Source organism: Octodon degus, unplaced genomic scaffold, assembly GCF_000260255.1.
Source record: "Octodon degus isolate 3935 unplaced genomic scaffold, OctDeg1.0 scaffold00079, whole genome shotgun sequence".
Taxonomy (NCBI): Eukaryota; Metazoa; Chordata; class Mammalia; order Rodentia; family Octodontidae; genus Octodon; species Octodon degus.
In genome coordinates, this window is record NW_004524655.1 from 3,927,555 (window position 1) to 3,953,146 (window position 25,592).

A 25,592-nucleotide genomic window follows, 5' to 3' on the forward strand; every position below is an offset into this window, starting at 1 on the left:
TTCCTGTTATGCAAATCTGTAACATATGTATTTCTCCATATTACCCTGTTTCTGTCTTTTTGTTTTTGCTTTTTACCCTTCAAAATAAAATAAAATTGAATTTTTTCTAAAAAGAAAAGCAAGTCTTCATCACCTCTAAAGAGAAACTGGAGGAAAGATTCAAGCACAAAGGTGAAAACAAACAACAAAAAAAGGCTGGCTCAGCTGCACTTCTGAAAACAAGGAACCCGCATGACCCCCGCTACATTTCCGGGCGAACTCAGCTACCGCGCCTAGCGAGTTGCTTCGACCCGAGAGCTCCCGTCGCCCCGCCTTACCGGGGTGCGACCAACCAGAGCCGAGTGGGCCAGGCCTCGCCGTTGATTGGAGGCCCGGCGGCGGGGCGGGGCGGGGCAGCGGCGCGAGCGTGCGCTCTCCTAGCGGAGCGGCGGGCGCAGCCTCCGGCGAGTTTGCGGACTGGGACGCGTCCTGCGCTCTGTGCACGTGCGCTCCGCTGCAACTCGCTCCTAACGGCCGCTCCGTGTCGCCATGCCGGCAGATGTCAGCAAGTGGACCGGGCCCTTGAGCCTGCAGGAGGTGGATGAGCAGCCCGAGTACCCACTGCGGGTCGCTTACGGCGGGGTGGAGGTGGACCAGCTGGGCAAAGTGCTGACGCCCACCCAGGTACCGCGGGGGGCAGTGCGCGGCGGGTGGTGCGGGGAGGCGCGGCAGGCGGGGGAGCGAGGCCGGTGTTGGCTGCGCTCAGCCCGTGGGAGACCTGGATCCGCTTTCCTGGGACTCCAAGGGGCAGAGAAGGCCGGGCTCAGAAACACCCTCGATCCTGGGCCGGGGCCGAGTAGGAGTCTTGCTGGGCCCGGAGTAGCTTGTGCCCTCCCGGACGCCCCCGAGGCCTTCTGCGATCTTAGCATTTTGGGCCCTAGTTTGGACAGTAAGTGCCCCTCCCCACCGTGGCGCCTTATGTAACCGGCGATCGGCGTCTCCCGGCGATTTCTCCTTTGTTTTAGCGGTCAGGAGTGAACACGCAGCCCGAGCCGAGTGTGCTCTGCAGCTGGTGGCCTGCTTCTGCCCGCTCTGCTTGGGGCCCTCCTGCCCGGCCTGGGCTGCACGGAGGGGAGAAACTGGAGTTGTCGCAGGGGCAAGTGGTGAATAAGCCACCCGGAGCCTTCACTGTTGAGGGTGTTTACAGAGTTTGTTGTTCAAGGTGTTTTAAATACGAAATGCGTATCTTGGAGGTTGTGCCTTCCTCCCTTACCCGGCCTCCCGCCTCAGTTCTGGCCCAGCCAGGCCTTTTCTTTATTTTTTATTTTTTGTACTTTTAAATATCTTAATTAATGTAGATTTATTTCATTCAAGCTGGCACCGAGTTCCTGGTGTCCAAATCCAGAGACCTTGTCGTTCCCGACGGAGTGGAGTGTAGGCTGCGGTTGAGAGCAGGCCCTGGGGCTAGGGTCGAATCCAGGCCTCACCTCCGCTTGTTTCCCCTGCTGGGATACTGGCCCCAGACTGTTGCTGAGATTAAGATAATTAACGTACATGTATATAAACCTTGGACTCTTGGTACTCAGTACATGCAAAACCCAGTAACATTTATTAATAATCGACTCTTTTACTCTGGAGGATTCTTTTTTTTTTTTTTTTTAACCCTGGCGGATTCTGAGGTCAAATAATTGGTGGTTTTCTGAGGCATTTCTGGCTCCTTAACTCCAAACTGGTTCCTCTTTACAGGTTAAGAACAGACCCACCAGCATTTCTTGGGATGGTCAGGATCCTGATAAACTCTACACCCTGGTTCTGACGGACCCGGATGCTCCCAGCCGGCAGAATCCCAAGTTCAGGCAAGTTGGGGAAAGGTGAAGGGGGTGACCTGGCTGGTGTTAAGAGAGAATTAGACCTGGCTCGGGGTGCCAGTGCCAGTGGTGTGCTTAAGCTGCCTCTTTGTCCTTGAGTGGTAATCGGTGACTACCTGTAGGAGCCATCTCCGTCTGAGGCTGTTTGGCCCCACGTGCTAATTAAGTATGATTTTTACATTTTTCAGAGGAGGAAAAACTCAAACAGTAGTTTGAGATGTGAAAATTAAACATTCCAATTTCAGCGTCTGTAAAGAGTTGCATCGGGGCGCTGATCTGATACTTCATGTCTCTGAGACTGCTGTCTTGCAGTGGCAGTCATTTGAGACAGAGATAAGATGGATTCCAGGGCTGGTGAGATGGCTCAGTGGTCTAAAGCACCTACTTAGAACAAGCATAGCAAAGCACAGGGACTGTGGTTCAATCCCCCAGCACCACATGCCAGCCAGCCCTGCCCCCTCTTGGGCTGAGCTGGACATACACAAATAAATAAAAAATTAAAAAAAAAAAAAAAAAAAAAAAAAAAGATGGATTCCAAAGTTGGAAACAGTGCCCGCGGGCCCTTGACTTCTGCCCCAGCGAAGCGAGGGAGGGTCTGGGTGCTTCCTGTACAGACCCAAGGGGTTCGCGCCTATCCGAAAGGCAGGACCTGTGTTGCCCTCATAGCTGTGTGTCCTGGCCCACGGTGCGGCACGGTGACTGCCGTGACCTGTGGTGCTGACGGGCTGTGTTCTTCCACACAGGGAGTGGCACCATTTTCTGGTGGTCAACATGAAGGGCAATGATATCAGCAGTGGCACCGTGCTCTCCGACTATGTGGGCTCCGGGCCTCCCAGTGGCACAGGTTGGTGTGAAGGCTGGCTGGGGGCGTGGAGTGGGGGCGCGAAGAGAGGCCAGATGCACCTGAGGATTCTTTTAATTTCTGAGCTCGCTGGAGGGAAAAGGCTGCCTGAGTTCCTTTAGGACATTTGCCTTTCTGAGCACATTCAGACCTCCACGAATGTGGGGTGCATGGCACTTTGGGTTCTGCTAAGTTGTGGGCCTTCAGTAAGCTGGGCAGACGTGGAGAAGGAAACAGTGTTGTAGGAGGGCTTTCGGGGGTGCACAAGGGCTGAGCACAGTTGAGTCTGCTCTGGTCTACATTCAGCCTTTGAGGAGTTTTTTTTTGTGGGGGGAGGTCTTTTTGAGACAGGTCTCACTATGTAGCTCAGGCTGGCCTTGAGCTCACTTTGTAGTCCAGGCTGGTCTCTTACTCACAGCGATCCTCCTGTCTCAGCGTCCCGAGTGCTGGGATTACAGGCGTGTGCCATCTCACCTGGTATGGCTTATATGATCTTTGAGTTTCTGATTCCTGTGAAGCCTCAGAAATAATCATTGTTTCCCCATTCACTACAAAACGTTATCAAGTCTGTCTCTTTATGGCTCTTTTTTTTCCTCCCCCTCAAGTCTAGTTTGGAATCTTGAAAAGATCTGGAAGCCTTTGGTAGAACTGAGTTGAAGAAGTGCCACACACTGGGTTGCTCTTGTTTGTTGTAAAGCATAGGTAGAGAAGAGCTGCGCTTGCCCTGTGACTCCCCCTCCCTTTCCCCTCCTCTTCTCCTCCCTCTCCTCCCTGCACTTGGGAGGTGGGTAAGGGATTGCCTGAGGGGGTGGCTCCATTTGCTGGCCCAGCGAAATGGTGGTGGGTGAAGCATGGCGGAAGAGTGGCTCTTGTGCATGCTGTCCTCTCCTGGGGAGGTTTAAGAAGTCCCTGCCCTGGGCTCATGCTTTATTTGCAGACCCGGAAGCTTCCAGATGAGCCCTCTCATGCATTCATAATAGGGAAGGTAAAGGGACAGGCTTCCTAGGGATCTCTTAAGTTCTCTAGGGCAGTTGTAAAAGTAGGCAATTTAATTATGGGGACTATACTCATGAGCCTAAGAATTCTCTTGAGAAGGAGCCGTGCTCTCATTAGAAAAACAAGCCTTAGTATGTCACCTTTTTTTCCCCCAAAGATTATTCTAGTAAGATCTACCATCCACATATAAATATTAACCACTAATATTAACCACATATAAATATTAACCACATATAACAATTAACCACTAAGAAGAATGTATGCAGTGTGTTAATTATTGAAACTGTCCTACCAACTTGATTTGAAACTGTCTCATTGCTATTTATCAATAAAATTATGGCAAAAAATATAGATCATAATAAGGTTACAGGCAGCAAATCTGACCGATGTATACACACGTAGGGATTTTGAAAGGACAGAGGTCATTTGCACCACCCAGAGGGTTCTTTGGTTTGTGGTGACCTTTTTTATTTGAAGCGCCAGGGCTCATTGGTCCTGTACCTGTCAGCGTGGGTCATTTTTGACCTGCTTGTAGTCGGATCCGTGGTGTTGTGCGGTAGGATGTGTGGCTTTCGTTCCTGTCCAGCCAGGTTAACGCTGCGGTGTTGCTAGGTGGTCTTCCCCCGTGCAGCAGTGTGGTACTCCCCTCCAGATGACCATTGTTCCCAGTACTCGGCTCTTAGGGAAATCTCTAGAATTGTGGGGTTGTAAGAGTTGCCCAAGAGTTCTCTGAAATGGTTGAGAAATTTATGCTCTCACCCACACATTCGAAGGTTATCAATAGGTCCATGTAAGATCCCCGTAGTTCTGTACCAATTATTAAATATAGTTGGCCTTGCCCACTGTGGTGGTGCCCGCCTGTGATCCCAGCACTTGTGAGGTGGACGTGGGGTTGCCATGAGTTTGAGCCCAGCCTGGGCTATAGTTCACGGGTAATACATTCTATCTATCTATCTATCTATCTATCTATCTATCTATCTATCTATTTATATTTTTTTTGTTCTTTTTGGTAGTCTTGGAAATGCAGCTAAAAGCCTTATGTTTGCTAGGCAAGTATACTACCACTGAGCTTTCTTTATCTTAGCCTTTGAATATGATTTTTATCTTTTTTTTTTTTTTTTTTTTTTTTTTTTTTGGCTGGCTCAGGCTGCCTCAAGCGTGGGTCTGGTACAGCATGTGGAGCTGGGGATTGAACCACCGTATCCTGTGCCTGACTGTGTTTGCATAAGTAGGCACTTAAACAACTGAGCTAACCGGAAGGCCTCCTATAATTTTTATCTTTTTTTTTTTTTTCTAATTTTTATCTTGAGACAGGGTCTTGCATAGTTACCTGGGTTGGCCTTGAACTTGGAATCCTCCTGCCTCAGCTTCCCGAGTAGGTGGGATTATACTGTTATTAGTCATTTTGACTGTAGACATTCCAATGTGTGTGAAGTGGTAGCATTTAATAACTTTTTTTAAACTCTAGTCAAAACATGCAGCATACATTTCACTGACTCAACTGTGTTGTACCCCAGCCCATTACGTTACTGGGAAACACGTATCCAGAACGTCCTCATCTTCCCAAAGGGAAGAGGTAGCCACTGAAGGTCAGCACCCCACTTTTCCTGCAGCCTTCTTAGCAATCACTCTTCCCTGGTCTGTTTGATGAGTTTAACTACTTTGGAGAACTCTTTGGGGCTCCTCTGTGTTGAAGCATGTGTCAAACATGTGGTATATCCATGTTGTGGATATAGCACATGTTTAATGTCCCTAATGGATGGACATCTGCTTCTAGCTCTGGGGTGCTACAAAGAGTGCCACAAAGAACATTAATATGCAGATGGTTATGTAATTTAAAAATAACTTTTTAAAAAAGCTCACGCTACCCATTTGTGTCTGGCACTTACCTGGGTCTTAGAGGAAGCTGCACAGCTAGCCAGGTGTGGTGGCGTGTGCCTTACTCCCAGCTGCTTGGTGGGCTGAGGCAGGAGGACCTAGAGTTCAGGGCCAGCCTGGACAATTTAGTGATACCCTATCTCAAAATAAAAAATGGAAAAGAATGGAGATGTAGTTCGCAGTAGAATGCTGCTCGGAATGATCCCCAGTACTTACTATAAAAAGAAAGAAAACTATAAGCAAGCTGCACAATTAGTTTAATAGGGTGGTTGCTGATTCCTTCTAAAACATTCTTTGCTGCTGGGCTTGGTGGTACACCCCTGTAATCCCAGCACTTGGGGAGCGTGAGGAGGAGGAGCCCTGCAAGTTCGAGGCCAATGTGGGCTGTAGGGAGCTCAAGGCCAGCCTGGGCTGCATAGCAAAACCTTGACTCCAAACAAAAATTCTTTGCTATGATTAACATTTCAAAACAAGTCTGTAGTGTTCCAAGAAAGTTAAGTTGAAGCGATAGGAAGGTAACACTCTGCATTTGTTTGCTTTAGCAGGAAGATTCAATTAGAGTTAGATTTTTGGCTCCTGAGGTTCCTGAGGCAGAAGGAAGATGGGCATTGTGATGGGCATTGGCTGGAGGTGGGCCGGAAGTGTGGGATGGGCCATGAGGGGCAGAAAGGGGTTGGCGGTGAGGTGTGGGGAGGGCAGAGGCTGGAATGATGGGTTTGAGCGGGGGCCTGGCAGCAGCCTTGCCCTGGTGATGTTTCATGGCGGAGGACCTGAGTGGTTGATGAGGACGGGCGATGGCTCCGTCTGAGGTGCCCTCTGTGTACCCCTTCCCTTCTGCTCTCCCCTAGGCCTGCACCGCTATGTGTGGTTGGTCTACGAGCAGGACAAACCGCTCAAATGCGACGAGCCCATCCTCAGCAACCGGTCTGGAGACCACCGCGGCAAGTTCAAGGTGGCTGCTTTCCGCAAGAAGTACCATCTCGGGGCCCCAGTGGCCGGCACGTGTTACCAGGCCGAGTGGGACGACTACGTGCCCAAACTGTACGAGCAGCTGTCTGGGAAGTAGGGGCGACTCCAAGGCCACGTTGTCCTGGAGACCCCAAGCAGTGTTCTTGAGTTCCGTTCAGTGATGCATGTAGGTTTTTCCTTTGTCCCACACCTGAGACCTGAGCTGTCCCTAGTGGTGTAGGGTGACTTTTCCTGCTGCCTGTTCTTTTGGGTTCTAGAGAGTCATACTTCCCAGTTTTTGTTCTGGCCAAATTTGAGCTCTGTTTTGAGGGATATTTTGGTACTGTGGTGGGATCAACATGTTAATAAAAGTATAGCAGTCCATGATTTAAGGAGAAAAAAAGCCAAATGAGAAGACCAGGTATACAGAAAGAGAGCAGATTATCAAATAATCTGTAAGGGAGGCTAAAAAAAAAGATTGGTTGTCACGGCCTTCATGAATCCTGAGTCGTGTTTATCATGGTACAGGACAGCAGGGTCAACCAGGATGGGACGGTACAGTTCTGGTGGCTTAAAAGTTGTGATAGCTTTCTCTGGGTCCTTTAAAGGGCACAGCTGGAAGCAGAGTTGAGGGGGTGGCTCTTTTCTTGCAGATGTCTGACCATCTAGATTAGCAGGGGGTTGGGGTGACAGGTCATCAGGATCCTTAAATTGTCCTCTGAGTTGGTCACTTGTCATTGGTCTCAGAAAAGCTGGGCTAGAGTTGCTTACTGTTGTGTTCATTCTGATGTTTGCTAATTGCTCAATAAAAACGAAAACACTGGACAGTCTTGGCCTCCATGTATTTTTCTTAATTGAGTGTGGGTTTCATAAAGGAGGAAGCCAGAGGATGAGCTTGGAGGGTGCGCGGCCTTCTCCCGGTGCAGGAGACGCTGGGATCTGAGCCACGGGCTCCTCTCTGGATGGCTTCGCAGTTGCTGGCAGGTGTGTCAAGAGCAGCCTTCGGATGGGAGGTTGTGAAGAACGTGTACAAGACTCTGAGCAGCACTTTCTGGCCCAGAAAGATCGTTTCTTTGCTTTGTACAAGGTTCTTTTGGCCTAAGATTAATTTTTTCTGCATTCCTGGGAGTGAAGCCCAGGGCCTTGAGTGTACTACAGAAGCACTGTTCCCTGGGTGACATCTCCTGCCGAGAAGGCTGTGTCACAGCTGACTGCCAACTCTTCCCCCTTGGGGCTGTGGCGCAGACTAACTGGGCCTTAGAAATCACCTATGTCCCTTGTGGTCTGGTTTCTTTTCTTGCCGTACTGGGGGTTGAACCTAGAGCTTTTGCACTACGTCACTTCCCTGACCCCCTTTTTTTTTTAAATTTTATTTATTTATTTATTTGTGTGTGTGTGTGTGTGTGTGTGTGTGGCCAGCTCAGCCCACCAGGGGGCGGGGCTGGCTGGCATGTGCTGGGGGATTGAACCGCGGTCCCTGTGCTTTTGCTTGGCTTAGCTTGTTCTAAGTAGGTGCTTTAGACCACTGAGCCATCTCACCAGCCCCCCCGTTTTTTTTTTGAGATAAGATTTTGTGAAGTCATTGAATTGCCCAGGCTGGGCTTACCCTCACTCGCTGCCTCAGCTCCGTGTGCTTGGACTTACGCGTGTGTGTCATGTGGCCTGGCTATTCAGTACTTCCATCAGAACTGCTGGAAATGATACCACATCTCTTCTGGAAGATAAGGAAAATAGAAATGTTTTTAAACTACAGGGTTTTAAAATTATTTTTAAAAAGATTTTATAAAATAAAGAGTCACAGAAGGCCAGCCAGATAGCTCATTGGACTTAAGTGCCTGCATAGGCAGGCTCAGAGACTGGGGTTTCATCCCTAGTGTGCCCTTTCTGATAGTTGCTCTGGAGATGACAGTACAGTTAATTTTTCATAGTCTGAATAAAAGCTACCTGTGCAAATAAAATGTAGAACTTTGCAGCTGTATAGATCCTTTAATCCTTAACCTCTGTGTCATAGCTATGTACACATTTGCAGGCATTAAAACCCTTTCTGGGGGCTGGGGAGATGGCTCAGTGGAATAAGCGCTTCCCTGGCAAGTGCAAGGGCCTGAGTTCAATCCCCGGTTCCGCAAAAAAAAAAAAAGAAAAAACCTGCACGATGAATTTTGCTTTCACCAGTGTTACATATTGAAAAATGGTAGAAGGAAGGAGTCAAGCCAGATTATTTATCATTTCTGTTACTCTTCCTTCATTCTTAAAGGTTCAGGTTTCCTTCTGATAGCCTTTTGGGTCAGAATGAAGAATTTTCTTCTGAGCGCGGTGGCACACACCTGCGATCCCAGCGCTCTGGGAGGCTGAGACAGGAGAATCACAGGTTAGAGTCTGGCCTGGACAACTTAGCAAGACCTTGTCTCAAAATAAAACATAAAAAAGGACTTGGGATTTAGGTCACTCCTCAGTATCTGGGCAGTGTGTGTGTGTGGGGGTGGTGGTGGTGTTGGAGTTGGAGGGTGGGGTTTGGGGTGGGGTAGTTCCCTTAGCACTTTTTGTCCTTGAGACACGTTGTTGTCACGTTGTCCAGGCTAGTATTGAATTTGCAGGTTCGAGTGATTCTCCTGCCTTGGCCTTCTGATTAGCCAGGACGTCAGGCGTGTTCCACCACTCCTGCATTTGTGGCATTTCTTTTAGAACAAATCTGCCACAAATGCATCTCTTTTTGTCTGAGAATGGTTTTATTTCATCTTCATTCCTGTCTAGGTTGCTTCTGCACACACAAGCCATTTGATTTTCACTGTTAGCATCCTTGGGTAGAGGGGTCTACCTTTTGTCTAGATTTTAGTTATACTCAGCAGGACAGATGTACTATGCTAAACTGGAACAACCTAAATATATTTCCATGGCAAAATATACTCCTGGATTAAAATCAGAAGACTTCTTACGTGGGTCTATTGCCAGGTGTCTGGGGAAGCTTTTCCAATAGGTACTTAGGTAATTACAGACGGTAGCAAATTCAAGAAATATACATCTTTGATTTGTGTGTGTGTGTGTGCGTGTGTGTGCACGCACGCTGGGGATTGAACTAAGGACCTTGCACTTGCTAGGTGGGTGCTTGTGCTACTGAGCTATCTCCTTGGCCTAAGAAATATATATATATTTACATAGTTAGATATCATCTGGTGCCCTGTCTCTGGAATTACTGCAGTGAAGGTGCCTGGTAGTGCGAAGTACTCACTGTCATGACCCTAAGTCACTGCTATGACTGAAATGAGGCTATTGCCGATTTTCTTCTGTTCCAGTGGAGATAATTTACACCACAAGCCTGAATACAATAGCAACTTCATTCTTTTGTTTTTGGTATTAATGATCTAACCCAGGAGTGTCATACTGAGCTTTTACCTTTAAAATATTTTTATTGTATGATGGTTCATTTGAGGGATATCATGAGTATGTTCTTTGTGGGTAGTTGGCACATGTACGTGACACATCTCAGTTCTATTTATGTCCCTTTTCTTTCCTGTCTCTCTCTACCTTATTGTTTCTTTGCCTTTTGCCAAAGATCTGTCTCCATTTGTCCCCTCTTTATTTTCCTCTTTGACTTGCTTAGACTTTGAGTTTCACATGGGAAACCGTGTGATTTTTGAGCTTGTGTACCTGAGTCGTTTTGAGACAGGGTCCCACTAAGTTGCTGTTGCCCAGGCTGAGTTTCAGCTTGTGTTCCTCCTGCTTCAGCCTCCCAGAGAGCTGAGATCACAGAAATGCCCCCCCCCCACCCGGTTATTGTTACTGCTATATCTCCTGGCATAGAATAGTAAATAGTCCTTGAAGGAGTGGGGACATGTGTGCTGATCCTGGCACTTCTGATCTCCCTAACCCTTCCCTCCTTTCTCCCTTGTATCCGCAGCACTCATTACCATATAAAATCATCAGCCACTACGGCTACTGGTTTTCTACCTCTTACGTAAGCTGCCTTAGAGAATGGATTTTCACCAGTTGGAGATACAGTGGTGCGTTGCAAACATCTTGTGTGCAGCACCTCCAAGGTGCTCAATAAATATTCACTGAAGGGATAGTCATGAATCCATGGGGACCAGCCGCCCCTCCCCCACAGGCACGACAGACCTTCACTCATTCCTTTTAATTCAGGACAGTTTAGTGCATGTTGGGAGAATGCAGGATGCTTCCTCTCTGCCACCGTCCCTGCATCACCTCTGTGCCTGTTTTTGGCTACCATCTGAGTCCTTGTCTTCCTTATCCCCACCATGCACAGGCATCAAAACAGATGGGAAGACTTAGGCCATACCAGGGCCTCACACTCCCTTCTTCCTGGACCTGCCTTGGGACACACTGACAAACTTGCAGAGAGGGAGATTTGATACAAGCAGCACCTACATGCTCACAGACGTAGTTCTTTTGACAAGCTAGCTAGTTATTTTCACCACAGAAAAATGGATGAAATACACTGGGGGTGGGGGGAGTTTTCTGCCTTGAAGAAAACTTAAAGATTGAACTTCCTTTTCGGTTGTGAGTCCTGAAATCAGACAGGTCCTTGTCCCTCCTCTTCCTACCTGGTCTGTGCTTCTTTTCTTATTTCTGAAGCAGAACGGAAGCGTTGTGTCACAGGGTAAGCATAAACATGCAGTACGGGTTGTTTTCCTTGGATAATTTATTGTATTAGTTTTCCATTTCTGTGGCAATACACTTGGGATGCTCAATTTAGAAGAAGGAAAGTGTTACTTGGTCTCAGTGTTACTTTGCCCAGGATAACTTGGACCTGTTGCAGTACCCTACGTCATGGCAGGGCCTTGCGGTGGAGAAGCCTGTGACCTGTTGGTGGCCAGGAAGGGGCTGAGGGTCCCAGTATTCCCTCTGAGGGCACTGAGAGTGCACCCCACGCTGATCTAGCTTCCTTCCACCCCGTTCTTCATGGTCCTAACATCTCCCACAGAGCTGTAGGCTGGGGACCAAGTTTTCAACCCATGCATCTTTGAGAACCATTTCAGACCCAAACTACAGCATTACATATCCCTGCCCCTCCCCGACATTATTTTTTAAAAAAAGAATTAACCTTGACTTGGTACAGGGTCTTGCTACACAGGGATTACAGGTGTGTGTCACCATGCCCAGTTCTGGGGCTGGCACAGCATGTGGTACTGGGGATGGAACTTGGGACCTTGCATTTGCCAGGCAGGTGCTTATGCCACCAAGCTAGGTCATCCCAAAAAGCAATTAGCAATGGCTAGGACTTACAGGCCTAAGAGCAGATGTTATTGATACTGTCCTGACTCAAGTTATGTATTTGTATACCTTCATCATTATACACATGAAGTTCGTCTAATGAAAGCTGAGGGCGGGGGCATCTACATTACAGTGGGGTCACTCAAGGTATTTGCTTGCTATGTTTTCAGTGCAGCTTGCTTTCTCTAAGGGTGTCCCACTCATCTCCTCAGCAGTGTACCCTGAGGCCTACACACACGCGCCTCTTTCTGCTGCCAAAGGGGAGTGAGGTGCACCTGAGTAGGTCAAACAGCGCAATGCCATCTTCAGCCAAGGAGACCTGGGAAGACGCGGTTCCCTGCACACTCCGGTGTGGCATCTTCCTGGCACGGCCTGGGCCCGGGGCAGGCTTGGTGGAGGTGGAGGGCGGCTGTCCCTCTGTGCCAGCCCCGAGCGAGCCTGGAAGGGAAACCTCCTGCTACAATGACACAGCGAGGCGATGTGATGAACACTTTTATTTACAAATATAATTAAAGCTCTGACAGTTACCATGCTCTTCCTCGGAACCTGAAAAATGTTTCGTTTCGTTTTTGTTTTTAAAGTGCATGCAAAAGAAGTAAAGCCTTTTTTTTTTCATCATTTTTTATTGTAAGAAAATACACAGTTTGAAAGTGTGAATAATGCAGTATTTATGACCAAGAGATGGGACTCAGGAAGGGGCAGGGAAATAAAGCAAAAGGCCAAGATGGTCTGACTGAGAGACAGTGTAGAACTCCAGATACTGAACTGGAAGGGAGGGGCGGGGGAGGAACAGGAGGAGGAAGTAAAAAAATTTGATCAGAGAAACAGTTAAAATACAATATGAAAATAAGTAATACCTCTCCTTAAATTCCTTCTATACACAAAATACACGATTTGCCAAAGCCCAATTTGTGCTACTGGGATTCTGTGAGCTCTGTAAGTGTATTCACATCCTCTGCGACTGCAGAAAATGATTATGATACAATCAGAATATGCTGAGGACAAGTTAAACTCTTGCCAGCAGGTTCTTAAAAATCACAAGATCTCTTCACCCCACCCACCCCCCAGCCCCAAAAAAGTAATAATATGTCACCACTGATATGTACATCACAATTAGTTTCTGTAAAATGTATCAAATTTTCAATCTTTAATAAAACTTTGTTTTTTTTTAATTCCTGATGAATAAATACCAAAAAAATAAAATAAAATAAAATAATGCAGCAGCTAGTTAAGGTGTAAGGCTGCGGATATTGTGTCTCTCTCCCCCTTGGCATTAATTATTATTATTATTATTATTTTTTGCTTTACTTTCACAGATTGTTGGTAATGAGTGATTGCTTAAAGCAATACACATCCACTGTGTTGTTGTTGTTGTTGATTTATTGGTTTTGTTAAAACTGTCTCCAAGGTTTCACTGAAACATTTCGGATCACATCAGTACTGTGACGTGTACTATGAATAAAAGAGATGGCCAGGGTGTGGCCAGCACTGAAAGTTGACACGGGGGGAGGAAGGGCCCCTGATGGATTAAGAATAAACAGGCACTAGTCCGACACGATGTCAGTAAGAGTAAGAGAGAGAGAGAGTGAGAGCAACGCCCGTTAAAATGGGGAATGTGGTTTTGCAGGGTCTGAATTTTTTTGTTTTCTTTTTTCTTTTTTTTTTGTAAATGGCAAAAAATTTAATTTCATCTATAGTCCTCCTTAGGAAAATCTAATGTAACCAAATTCCCAAATCCCATTCTGAGGCTCTCCATGTCAAAAGTTTCAATCTCTCGCTCTTGCCTTTCCAATAGGAACTTGATTCTCTCGCTGCGTTCCTTCTGCAGGGCAGCCAGCTCCTCTTCAATCTGAAAGAAGCACAGTGATTGGTCCTTAACTGCCAGTCTCCAGAGGGGCACCAGTGGCACGGGTTACACACTTAACATGCACACCTGTGCCGTGGGGCTCTGAGTGACCTAACTAGGCAGGCTGGGGGTCCTGAGAGCTGATCGCCTGGGAAGAACTCACTAAAGGATGAGAATGCTGGAACTCGCCTGAGGTGGGCAATGCCATCTGGGCTGCCAGGCAGCTGGGCTGGTCTACGTTAGTGTCCTGCCCAGTAGGTGGAGGCTCCAGAGAGGCCAAGGATGCTGGAGCATAATTAGATGGGAATTGTTTCCTGCAAAGGGCTGGAGGCCTCCTGGGTCTCTGGAAATTTAGTTCTAGAACAGGAGCTGGGAAAACTATTTCTTGGTCTTACACTTTCTTTTCTTTTCTTTTTTTGGTGGAACTTGAGGATTGAACTCTGGCCCTTGCGCTAGCCAGGGAAGCACTTATTCTACTGAGCCATTTCCCCGGCCCTACTTGGTCTTATGGAACGGCTGGTGAAGCGACAGATGCTCAGCAGCTTGAGGACACTGCTTGATCACAGTCCTCAGAATATAAAAAGCAGTAATCATGCATGGCGATACTGGCCTAGCCCCATTCTAACTCTTGCTTAAAGTCCCTGGACACCTCTGTGGAGGTGGAAGGTTTCCTTCCTACCAGAGGAGCAGAAAGGCTTAGGCTTTGGGGTCAGACTCATCAAGTAAGAAAGCCACCCTGGCCTGTGGAACAGGGACTGCGCCTGCCTCTCAGGGCTGCAGAATGTAGGGCAGACCAGCGAACTGCGGCTAGCTGAGCCCCGTGTGAGCAGGGAGGGCTCCGTGAACGGCAGCTGTGTGGGCGGCGACTCCCCCATCCCGGCTGCGCAGGACCCCGGAAGCTCTCGTACCTTCTGCTCAAGATGTGCTCTGCGCAGAGACACCCTCTGCTCTAGCTTCTGGAGCTCGCGTTCATGTTGTGCCTCTGTCTGCATCTTGATTTTGCTCTGGTAGGCATTGAGCAGCTCCATTTCCTGCTGGAGCTGTAGCCTCAACGCCTGGCATTCTGCTTCTTGAGCCTCATCTAGCCGTAACTGCAGGCACAGGAGACACACACTGTCACGCAGCCCTTGCTCACCACGCTTGGGGACTACTAGGAGGTGTTTCCTCGATCGGACTCAAATGGGTCCCCTCGGAAAAACAGATGCCCTGGGGATACTCAGAGTTCTGACCGAAACCAGTGAAGTCTGCCCAGGGAGCTCCAGGTCCTAAAAACACACACGTCTCTTTTCTTTTTTTTTTGTGGAACCAGGGCTTGAACTCAGGCCCTTGCGCTTGCCAGGGAAGCGCTTATTCCACTGAGCCAGCTCCCCGGCCCCTAACACATGCTTTTCAGTGTGGCCTGAAACCTCGAACCAGGTGGCAGGGGGGCTTCTCACTCTGCTCATGCAGCCCATGGCTTGGAGGTGGACTCCTGAGCCAGAGTGCTAGTGCCACTATTCATGTACATGTGTCACGGCCACTAGTCACTTACATGTGTCACCTTCCCGGTTTCTTAAGTTCTTTAGATCTCATTCTTTTCCTCTCAAGGAAGCAATATTTAGTGACACCTGTTTTCTGGGCTGGGTGGAGGATGAAGTGAAAGAATACACACACAATCCCAGGCATTGTGTTCTCCCTGCACACCATACAATAAATAGTAGCCATTATCATTACTTTGGTTTTGCCAAGTCCATTTCCATACTTGGGTATTTTTAACTAGAAAACCATAAAGCCATTTGATATGTTCTAAATAAATGAACCTAATACACACAAAACTTGGGAAGTATGCTACACTGCTGCTGTGCTTCATCAAGGTCATGTGGGCTGCTGTCGTTGGCTATATGGGTCATCTTGCTAGCTGCCAACCCAGAATGCTAGCGTTTAAAATCTCTTCCCCAGAGAGCAGCTCTGATACTCTTAAGGGGAATATTCTGGCTTGGAGTAGAAGTTTACATTCTAAGGCAGCCCGGTAAAGCTGCCCTTGCTGCCTGCAGAACCCAAACTTGGTATGCCCTGATCCTACCTTGGAGGGAAAGGCAATGGACATGCCAGTCTCTCAGCTCACACATAGGAGGCTCTGGGCCACCTACAGGAGTAAGTTACGGGGTTCTGGCTCTCTGTCCTAGGCTTGGTTTTGTCCAGCAGACCCTCAAGATGGCTAAGAACTATGAGATTAGAATCTGAGTTAGACCATTTAGGTTCCCCTGGATTTATCCACAGGTTTCCACACAGACCACTTTGCCAAGATACTTACTCTCCACCTTATCCACAATTCGTGACAATTAACAAGACTAGTGTAATAGTTGCATCGGAAAGTGACTTTCTGAAATGTTAGAATAGTTTTATGTAGGTTTTTTTTGCGGAACTAGGGATTGAGCTCAGGCCCTTGCACTTGCCAGGGAAGCACTTATTCCACTGAGCCATCTCCTTGGCCCCCAAGAACTGAGCTAAGGGGCAGGCCCCCTAGAATAGTTTTAGAAAATCATTTGCATGCTATCTTCTGGAATTCATGATTCTCCTGCCTCAGCCTCCCAGGGTACTGAGATTATGGGTGCTCACCATCATACCTAGCTTCTTTAGCCTTTCTAGAGAAATACAGTGTGGTTATTAAAGAACATAAAATTATGTAATCCTACTTCCAAGGTGCCTTCTAATAATTAAGTCTAACCAGACTTCATGAAAACCCATTACAGATGACAGATGGCTGTCTTTCCATTTTCCTGACTGTGGACACAATGCAGGATCCATGCACAGCAGCCCTACAGATGAATTCCAAACAGTTCTACTGCTGAATCCCTCTTGGCGCCATAGGCTCCTACCAGTGAAGGAACGAGAAGCCAGTTCTTTTCCACTCACCAGCACTGCACGTACCAGACCTTGAGCGCATGGCTGAGAGGCTTGGCCTAAGGGCGGCTGAGAACACCCAACAGCTCCGTTTTTGGCTGTTTCTGGGATCCTATTACTATTGTCAACAACTATGTGCCAAACCAGCTCTGATTGTACAAGTCCCTGTGCTGGAACCAGGGGACACTCCAGGACTTGGATGGGATCCATTTCCACATCCCAAATCAGTAAAAAAGTTTGATATCAATATATCACCTCTGGTTTTTAAAGTGGCTTAAAAAGATGTGACATAGGGCCGGGGAGATGGCTCAGTGGAATAAGCGCTTCCCTGGCAAGCGTAAGGGCCTGAGTTCAATCCCTGGTTCCGAAAAAAAAAAAAAAAAAAAATGTGACAGAGGCAGCGTGGTACAGTGGAGACCAAACACATAAACTTACAGGCCCTCCCCTCTCAAAGCATCCAGGCAGCTGGCTCAACCACCAGCAACGTGATGCCACAGAAGCCTGGGGCTGGCACACCATGGCCCACAGGCCTGCTACCTGTTTTTGTAGTTTTGTTGACAAGGGCATTTGTTTACGTGTTCCAGTGAATGGCTGTCTGTGCACTGCAGTAGCAGGGTGACAGCGACCTTGTGATCTACAAGGCTGAAAATATCCAGCTGTCCTTTCACACCAAACTCAAAAATACTTACCTGTTCCTGCCTCAAGGAGGGCTAGCTAACCCTAAGTGGGTTTCCTTCTGTAAACCTTAGTTTTATCACAGATAAATTTAGGGTTGAGCAGGAAGGACTTGAAAGAGATTTCACAAAAATGAAACAGGAAAATGCCTCTAGACTACGTACAACCACCTGGCCAGTGGCATGCCGCTGGCAAAGGACAGCTGTCCTGTTCACGCCTACTTTGATCTCCTCCTATCTCAAGGGGGTTTTTCTCTCCTTTTATTCAAGGGCAATCATGCACCTATATTCCACATCTGGTTCTCTCCTGTCTTAGACTACAGTATACACCCACTGGACAATGCTGTGTGCCCGGCGCTGGAACAGATGCCAAGGCACAGTGGTTAACCAAAGTCCCGCTGTCTGTGTCAGCCTCATCCATGCCCGCGCCTGGCCACTCTGCCCTCCTCACACTTGTTCTACTCTGACTCCCTTATGTACTCTGCTCACCGACGACCACTGCGAGGCGCCTCTGCCTTACCTGGCCTGCCAGCAGCACCTGCGCTTGTTGATGGCCCTGTCCTTCTTGCCATCTTTCTCCTGCCTTCTGAGATACCACCTGCACCTCCTGGTTTTTCCTCTTTTCTATCTAGTCCCTACCTATTGGAACACATTCACTGTGGGTGTCCTTGGGGCTTTGTCCTGGACCCCCTTCCACCTCTAACCAGTCTTCCTCAGGAATCTCACCTATTTCAAAGCTCCCATTCTCAGCCTGGGAACACGCTAAGCATCACCCAGTTGACAGAAGTCTCCTTGGACTGTGTTCTCCTTCTGATTCCCCCCTCAGCACTGCGGCTGGAGCCCAGGGCCTTGCATGTGCTACACAAGTGCTCTACCTGAGCTCCACCCCAGCTTCTGTCTCCTCTTTCTGCTATAGATCTTTGTCTTGGCCCCACTGGCAGGGATCTGGGCAAGGCACTCCAACATTTCTCCTGGACTTTGCCAACGCTCTGTTGGTGTACCATGATCCCTTCCATTCCTACCACTCTACTGTCTATCTGTGACAAGTCATGGACAAACCCCTGCCAGATCCAATACATAAACCAACTTGATCCCTTTAGCTCATGTCCATATACTTGACCTCCTCAGTTACAGCCTTTGCTCTGGTGGCTGTGACGTGTTGCCCTCTGCTCCCCTTCTGTGTCTCGGGATAGTCACCTTCCTGGGTCTAGCTCTATGCAGCCCTCTAACACTGGTTCCAAGTGAGGGCTCTGTCCTCAGTCCCTTCTTTTCTAATCCTATCCCCTGGCCCTAGCAGATCTATTCCTAAAAGCTACCACTGTCCCCATATGGCAGATGTCTTTCTTTTCTTTCCAGTGCTGGGGCTGGAACCCAGGATCTCACAGGTGCTAGGCATGTGCTACTCCACCACTGAGGTATACCCCCAGTTCTTTTTTTTAAATTTTAGACAGGCTCTTAAAGCCAAGCATGGTGAAACAGACAGAGGCAACCTGAACTCTGCAACTCAGGGAGACTCTGCCTCAAAAACAGGACTGGGGATATAGCTCAGTGCAAAGGCAGTACCCCCAGTACCCCCATTCTCCCCACGATCTTGCTAAGTTGCTTGAGCTAGGCCCAAACCTGCAATGCTCATAAGTAACTGGAACCTGATCAGATCCAACATTTCGTCTTTACTTTTGGCTTCCCTCTGAACTAGACTTGTCTGCACCTCCACCTGGATACCCACATGTCTTAGATACAATGCCCGCAACTTAGTTATCTTCCAGGCATCTGGACTCAGCTGTCCTATTTTTTTTTTTACTGTGGTCAAATAAATTATGACCTATTCCAATCTGCTGCCAAACCTCTCTAACGGGTCCCTGAGTTCTGTCTAGCCTACCTCTGAATGCTCACATGTCTCACGCCCTTGCTTTCACTATCTCCACTAGCCCGCTTGCTCCCTGTATTGAGCCCTTGCTTCACATGGCCACACACCCCCTACCACTGAGTCCCGTCTCACTTCAACCCGCTGTGCTGTCTTAGTTGAGGCCTTCATCATTCTTCTCTGCTATTCCAGCAGCTCCTAAAAGGGCTCCTTGTCTGTGTTTGCTACATGGCTGCCAATCCCTTTTCTGCTCCCAGCACTGGGGACTAAACTCAGAGCTGACCACATGCTAGGCCAGTGCGGTACCATGGAGCAGTGTCCCTGCCCCACTTTCCTTCTCAACCAGGCTTCCGCAGGATCTCCTGCTGAGCGCGTGGTGAGCAAAGTCCTGCCCCTGGGATGCGGTCCCTGGACTATCCACCCACCTTCCATAAGCAAGCACTTCGCACTCCACTGTGGCAACTGCTCAGCGTTTCTCCAAAGCGCCAGCCCTTTTCAGGCTTTTGCGTCTCTGTAGACACTGTGCCTCTGCCAGGATTAACCCTTCCTCTTCTGCTTGTTTGGTAAACTGCTACTTTTTAAGCCTCACCTCCTGGGGAGTCTTCCCTGAATCACAGGCATGCTCCATCCCCGGCTTAGCAAGACCTTTATGCCTCTCTTTGTGGCATTTCCTCCAGCCCCTTCCTAGAATGCTGGCCTCACACCCCAGTTCTGTGGGTCTGTGGATGCACGCTTCCTATTGTTTGGGCCTGTTCCCAGGTAGGTACCTTTGCACGGAAACTGCTCACTCTACTGGTTTCCTTTAAGCCTCCTGCTTCGCTCCAGGAAGCTTTCCCTAGTTGGATTCATTCTTCCTACTTACCCTCCTGGGTCTCCCCAGCTCCTCCCACTTACAGCACTTATGGTGCTTTCTGATTATTGCTTGATTTCCTGACTTCCTGGCTTGACTGACCAGTGCCAGGTCAGAGACCCACTGTCTACCTAGCTCACTGCGCTAGCTCTAGCCCAGCACGGGGCTGAACTCAGACTTAGCAGGGGTTTACTGATTGCACGTGTCTGTGTATGTCTTCCTCATTTGACCATGAGCTCCCAGGCAGGGGCTGTGTCACATTCCCCTTGTGCCTGACACTGGTAGGAAAGGCGGTCAGGAAATCTTGGGTGAATGAACACATGACATTATGTACGGTATCTATCACAGCTCGCCCTGAGGTCCCTATGTGCCACGGAAACAGGTCACTCCTCGTGCTCCATCTTATACGACACATTCCGGCAAGCATCCGCATGGCCTTGGCTTTATTCGGCGTCGTCATTTCCTCAGTTGTTGGGCAGGAAAACGCCAATATCCTAAATTTGTGCAAGAATCATCCCAGGAAACAAAGGCTGGATCTTGAATTTTCTTGAATCCCAAAACTCTTGAAGCCGTGGCACCAAACCTAACCACTTACCGCTTGAGAGGCCATCATTTCATTTATACTCTGTTCATACTGCTCTGCCAAAATGGCCAGTTTTCGCGTCTGCTCATCTTTCAGTGTCTTTAAGATTGTTTTGTGCTCATTCTTTGGAGTAACTTCCAACTGGTGATTCTTGAGTGCTTTATACTGTTTGGTCTGTACTTTGCAAGTGTCCTGAAACTGTTTTTTAATTTGCATTTCCATGGCCTGTTAGGGAAAGTGACAGAGGGAAAAGAGACACGTCAGCCAGTATAGAAAGCCTTCCATTGTAACGGCACAGCACAAGTGTGGGGACCACCTGCCTTTCAGTATGGTGGCCCATGACACTGGTCAATAATCATGAAAGCAACACCTGCCATTTAGGTAAGAGTTAACTTTCCAGTACTTTCTGTTTAAGTGAACAGAAGTAATTTTGAATTTATGAATAGCTCCAAAGGAAAACATAAATTGGAATGGGGACAATAATTCTAAATGGATTGTGGAATAGTATGAAGCCTAGTCTATTAAAATGTCTACAGTCAAACTCAAGGTTTCCCAGTCAAAGCCTTAGCATTTCCCATTGCTTGTTGCTTTTTTTCTTTGTGTGTACGAGTGTATGCGCGTGCGTGTGCCATTCGTCTCCATTGCCCAGTGAGAAAGTGGATGTTCTCACAGCTCTGGCTCACGGGTGCTTCCTTGACTGATCAATAAAGGAGAGTATCTGGGCAACGCTCAGATCCTGACCTGGTTCCACTATGTTCTGGCATAAATGGAAAGAGAACCGTGATTGTTGTCGTCTCCACCATTAGGCAGTTGTGCTTGCATGTAGCACTATCACATTTGCGCTCTGGCAGGAAGAGAGCGTGGTGTGGTGAGGGCCCCAGAGCACTCCAGCAGGCTGCCCCAGGGTCACGGGTGTACCCCATAAGCACTTAGAGGCCTTACTGAGCCACGGATCACTAATCAGACCACTTAGGACTCAGCTTGAAGAGGCACATGGCCAAAGTGATGAAGCTGGCTTCATCTCTGTGCCAGCACTGACAATGTCCTCCATGACATACACAATGGCTTAGTACACGGAACTTGTTCATTAGCGGTCTGCTGAAATTAGCCAGAGGCAGTGTGGCCCAAAGGAGCTCCTCCTCACAGTGTTAGCGCAGGGGCAAGTGAAGGCCCCACGCCCTTGGAGTCAATGGCGATTTCCATGCTGATGACCCATGTCACCCAGGAATCACACCCTTTCCTACTAAGTTTCAATGTGGCCTTGGAGTCCTGCTCAGTGTGTACAGCAGAGCTTGTGCTTACACTGGTTGGTTCTAGTGTAACTCTCTTAGCTCCCAAGATGGGAGCCACAGGCTCCTATGCATCCCATTGTAAGGTCGGCAGGTGGTGAAGGGCTCAGAGGACTAACGTAACAGAATGAATACAAGGGAAACTGAGACATCATACAGGACATGGCTATCAGAGCTGCTTGTGAAATGCAGGCTCCTGAGCTTTCCACCTTGAGATTCTGATCTGGCAGAAGGGAGGCCTAGATGTGTGATTCTGGAAAGTTCCCCGAGTGACTCTAACAACTATCCAGGTCCAGCCCAGCTGCCCGAGCACACACAGGCGACACCTCTCCTTCCTCTTACCTTTAAGTTTTTTGGCTGTTGCCGAAGTTCCATGACATGCTTTCTGTGCAGTTCCCTTTCTCGCCTCTTATTGTACTCCAGCTGGTTTTCCAGTTCAGTCTGGTGCTGTAAACGGATCAGATCCATGCGTAGCTTCTGTAATGTGTGCAGCTGCCTATATTCTAGCTCTCGGGTGGACTCGTCGTGCCGGATTAGCATGGCGTGCTCCATCTCCTTCTGCGTCCTCTTTTTATTTAGTTCCTGCATTCAGGAGCAAAAGATAAATGAAGAGAGTTGACTGGAGGGGAGGTGGAAGAAATCTATGTAGAGCTGATTGAGGGAGGGATGGAACAGCCCCACTAACTGACACGTAAGCCCAGAAGTGCTTGCAGTATGACTTCATGTGATTTGATTCACAGTCCTGGAAGGTTAGGTTCTGTTTCAAGGTCTGTCACATACAAGCTAGGCAACTTCATGCCTCGACAACTGCGCTGTCTGTACAATGGGACCAACTCTACTTGCCTCCCTCTTCCCTCACAGAGCTGCTGTGAACCTTAATGAGGCGATGTGCTACATTCAGGTATAAGCACATGTTTCTTCAGTTAATAGGGGTTTCCCACCTTGTTTGCCCATTAAAGTCCTAAGAAGAGAAGCTTCCCAGACGCATGATGCTTAAATCCCACAAATGGAAATCCTAGTAGACTTGTCAGGAGGTGGGGGCACCCATGGCACTGTTTAAAGATTCTTCCACATGATTCTATTGTGCAGTCAGTGTTAAGAATTAAATATAATTAAATTGATAATGTCTGTAGTTCTTAGCTTTCTGGGAAATAACCTGGTTTTGCACATATGAGAAGCGGACCAGTTCTCTATTTTTCAAAATGTGTGTTTTAGGGCATGGTGGGAAAGAGTAGACCTGTCTCCTCTATCACTTTGTCCATCAGGGCTTGTCACAGCACATCCACTTCTGACCACTCTGCTCACAGTTCTTCTCAAGTTTGCCTATCTTTTCCATTTCCTCCTTGTCCTTCCTTCATTTTACCAATTCAAGAAATATTTCCCAAATGTACTAAGTACAAAGATCTGATCCATGTGTCTCTGGTACATACAAATGTTGACTAAGCTCTGACTTCTGTTCTTAACCTGCTAACAGTCTAATATTAGAGTGTAATAGGCTTTTGTGCTCTCTGTCTCTCTGTCTCTCTCTCTCTCTCTCTCTCTCTCTCTCTCTCTCTCTCTCTCTCATTTTGTTTTTAATTTTTGAGATAGAGTCCTGCCTTGTAGTTCAGACCAGCCTTGAACACACTATGTACCCCACCCAGATTGGCCTTCAACTTGTGGCAGTCCTCCTGCCTCAGCTTCCCAAGTGCTGGGATTACAGGTGTACACCACCATGCCTGGTAGACATTTACTGATATACATGCTCAGCTTGCAGCTGACCATCAGAGATAGATACATGGCCCAGGCTGGGCTGAACTAGTTTCTGTCTGAGGAATTTAAAGTTGAGATTCTCAGTTGTAATTTCCGTGGCTGGCTGGAATTGAGGAGCACATAAAGCTATGTATGTGGCCGTCACCTGCTGCTCTGAGGTCTGCTCTGAGGTCTCAGAGTACACTGGGTTATGGAGGAAGAAGAATGCACTGAAAGAAAGATGTGCAGGGAATGAATATATCTGTAGTGAAGTTCTGTGCTGAAGTTCCTCACTGATTCCTAAGCCCACCTGCATGTAAGTCCAGCTGTGTTACTGTGCTTGGGCTATTTTTCTGAGCTACTCCTATATTCCTTGAGTAATTTCCCTAGTTCTGATTTAAGCTAGACCAAGTAAATTAATATGCAAAAAACCAAATAAAATAAGTTTTATGTGCAAATTTAAAAGAAAAGCAAGTTGGAAGCTGTACATACAATAAAGAGATATAGGTTATTTGCTGTACGCTTTCTGAACAGGGTGGTGTTTGTACCAGGCAAGGAGGTCAGAGAAAGCTGAAAGTGTTTGAGCTCCACTTTTAAGCTGGAACCTCTTTTCTTTGATGACGACCTCTACACAAGTAACTTATTGTCATAGAAATGCTAGGATGTGTGTATGCGGTTCAAGTTGAGAAGACAGTTTTGCATACTTGGACCTCTCTGCATTTTTTTTTTTTTTTTTTTTTTTTGGTGGAACTGGGAATTGAACTCAGGCCCTTGCGCTTGCCAGGGAAGCGCTTATTCCACTGAGCCATCTCCCCGGCTCCCTCTCTGCATTTGAAGGGAAGTCATTTAGTAGCACAGCCTCAGTACTAGAGCACTGTCACTCATTTTTCCTGTTCCTTCAACAATGAACAACTGTTGAGCACCTACTAGGTGCTGGGCACTGCTGTAGGCACCGCAGAGAGCAAGGAACGATGGGATCACCCCACAGGGCTTATTTTCTAGTGAAGAAACATTCAGAGTATAAATATAGTTTAAGGTCACTTGAAAGAATAAAAAGATAATTGAGCTTCGCTTCCTATCTCCTACGTTTTCCTGTTTTCTTCTCACCTGGTCCATCACATTTCTTCCTTTACAGAGCAGTAACTGGCCCCTAGGTGGCACCAAAGGAAAGAGAGCCCTTTTCACAGACTAAAGCAGTGCAGGACCAAGGCGCTGGGGTGGGGGCAAGGAAAGCCCTTCTCCTGCATTAGGTTACCGTTCTTTGGTCCACTGCATCACTTTTACTTTAGAGTCCCAATTTTTAGCATCTATATATCCAGTTTCTTAAATTGAGAGGTCCAAAGTGAGTGGCCCGAGGCCCTGAGACTCATGGGGTGTACATGGCAGTGGGGGTAAAGAAGCCAACCACGCTTTTGGGGGAAGTCAAGCGGCTTTCTTCATGGGTAGTGGGCTGTGTAAAAAGGACCTGAAGGTAACCTGCGACAGAATTGCTTGGGTTATAAATGACCTATAGCAAGCTAGCCAGCCTCTTGTGGTGTCTACCTAAGTTTGGGAACCAAGAGGAAATGTTAACGGCAACCCCTGGCTGGCTCACTACCTATGGTGTTGGGCTAGTCTCCCAACGCACACTTTTGGGCTTCAGGTTCCGGGTGAGGCTGTCGGTTCTCACCATTCACTAACATGCTTGTGAAGACAAAATCAAATACTGCTGTGGTGTAAGATGATGAACTGCCAATAATGTTTTAAGCCACGAACAAAATTATTCAGCTTATTATAAGTCGAATGCTATGGCTACATGATAATATGTAATGTGCTTTCAATTTAAAAAAATATTTCCTATATCTGATTCATTCCTAATTGCAACCCTGTGAGGTGTTGACTTCACAAAGATTTCATGAGACAGCAAGGCTCGGGAATTAAGGGACTAATATAAGGTCTTCCAGTTCCATAAAACAGACTTGAAGTTAAAACGCGGACTTTCAGATTTTAAACATTTCCCATGAAAAGGTGGCCCAAAGAGCATGTCACATGTTCCTGTTTCTCCTTTTTCAGTTTGTGACACTATATTCTAAGGAACTCATCTGCCCTAGCCAGATCTGATACAGTATATTGCAAAGGGCACAATATACAGTA

General features: G+C 47.7%; 2 protein-coding genes and 1 pseudogene across 3 annotated transcripts in view; 2 read left to right on the top strand and 1 right to left on the bottom strand.

Annotated features, from left to right (window-relative positions):
• LOC101568704 overlaps positions 1–25,592 on the top strand; it is a 279,180-nt pseudogene that overhangs the window by 146,401 nt on the left and 107,187 nt on the right.
• Pebp1 (phosphatidylethanolamine binding protein 1) lies at positions 415–6,919 on the top strand. Its single transcript, XM_004636230.2, has 4 exons — positions 415–663; positions 1,726–1,835; positions 2,591–2,691; positions 6,411–6,919. The coding sequence occupies exons 1-4, from the start codon at positions 529–531 to the stop codon at positions 6,626–6,628; spliced, it is 564 nt and encodes a 187-aa protein (XP_004636287.1). The 5' UTR covers positions 415–528; the 3' UTR covers positions 6,629–6,919.
• Taok3 (TAO kinase 3) overlaps positions 12,218–25,592 on the bottom strand; it is a 218,409-nt gene continuing 205,034 nt past the window's right edge. Inside the window, exons 18-21 of one of the 2 annotated variants that reach the window (XM_004636228.2) lie at positions 22,071–22,310; positions 20,452–20,664; positions 14,494–14,676; positions 12,218–13,588 (exon numbers count right to left, since the gene is read on the bottom strand). In XM_004636228.2, the coding sequence (XP_004636285.1) occupies positions 13,427–13,588; positions 14,494–14,676; positions 20,452–20,664; positions 22,071–22,310 (798 nt within the window). In that variant the 3' untranslated portion in view covers positions 12,218–13,426. The remainder of the gene's footprint in view (positions 13,589–14,493; positions 14,677–20,451; positions 20,665–22,070; positions 22,311–25,592) is intronic. The other variant, XM_023720992.1, reaches the window with a different exon arrangement.

What these genes read in the sequence shown, in the direction of transcription:
- Pebp1 (XM_004636230.2), top strand. Translation starts at nt 529, where the DNA reads ATGCCGGCAGATGTCAGCAAGTGGACCGGGCCCTTGAGCCTGCAGGAG. An exon ending in AAGTGCTGACGCCCACCCAG is followed by an intron (nt 664 to 1,725) that starts GTACCGCGGGGG and finishes TCCTCTTTACAG; the next exon opens with GTTAAGAACAGACCCACCAG. An exon ending in CGGGCCTCCCAGTGGCACAG is followed by an intron (nt 2,692 to 6,410) that starts GTTGGTGTGAAG and finishes GCTCTCCCCTAG; the next exon opens with GCCTGCACCGCTATGTGTGG.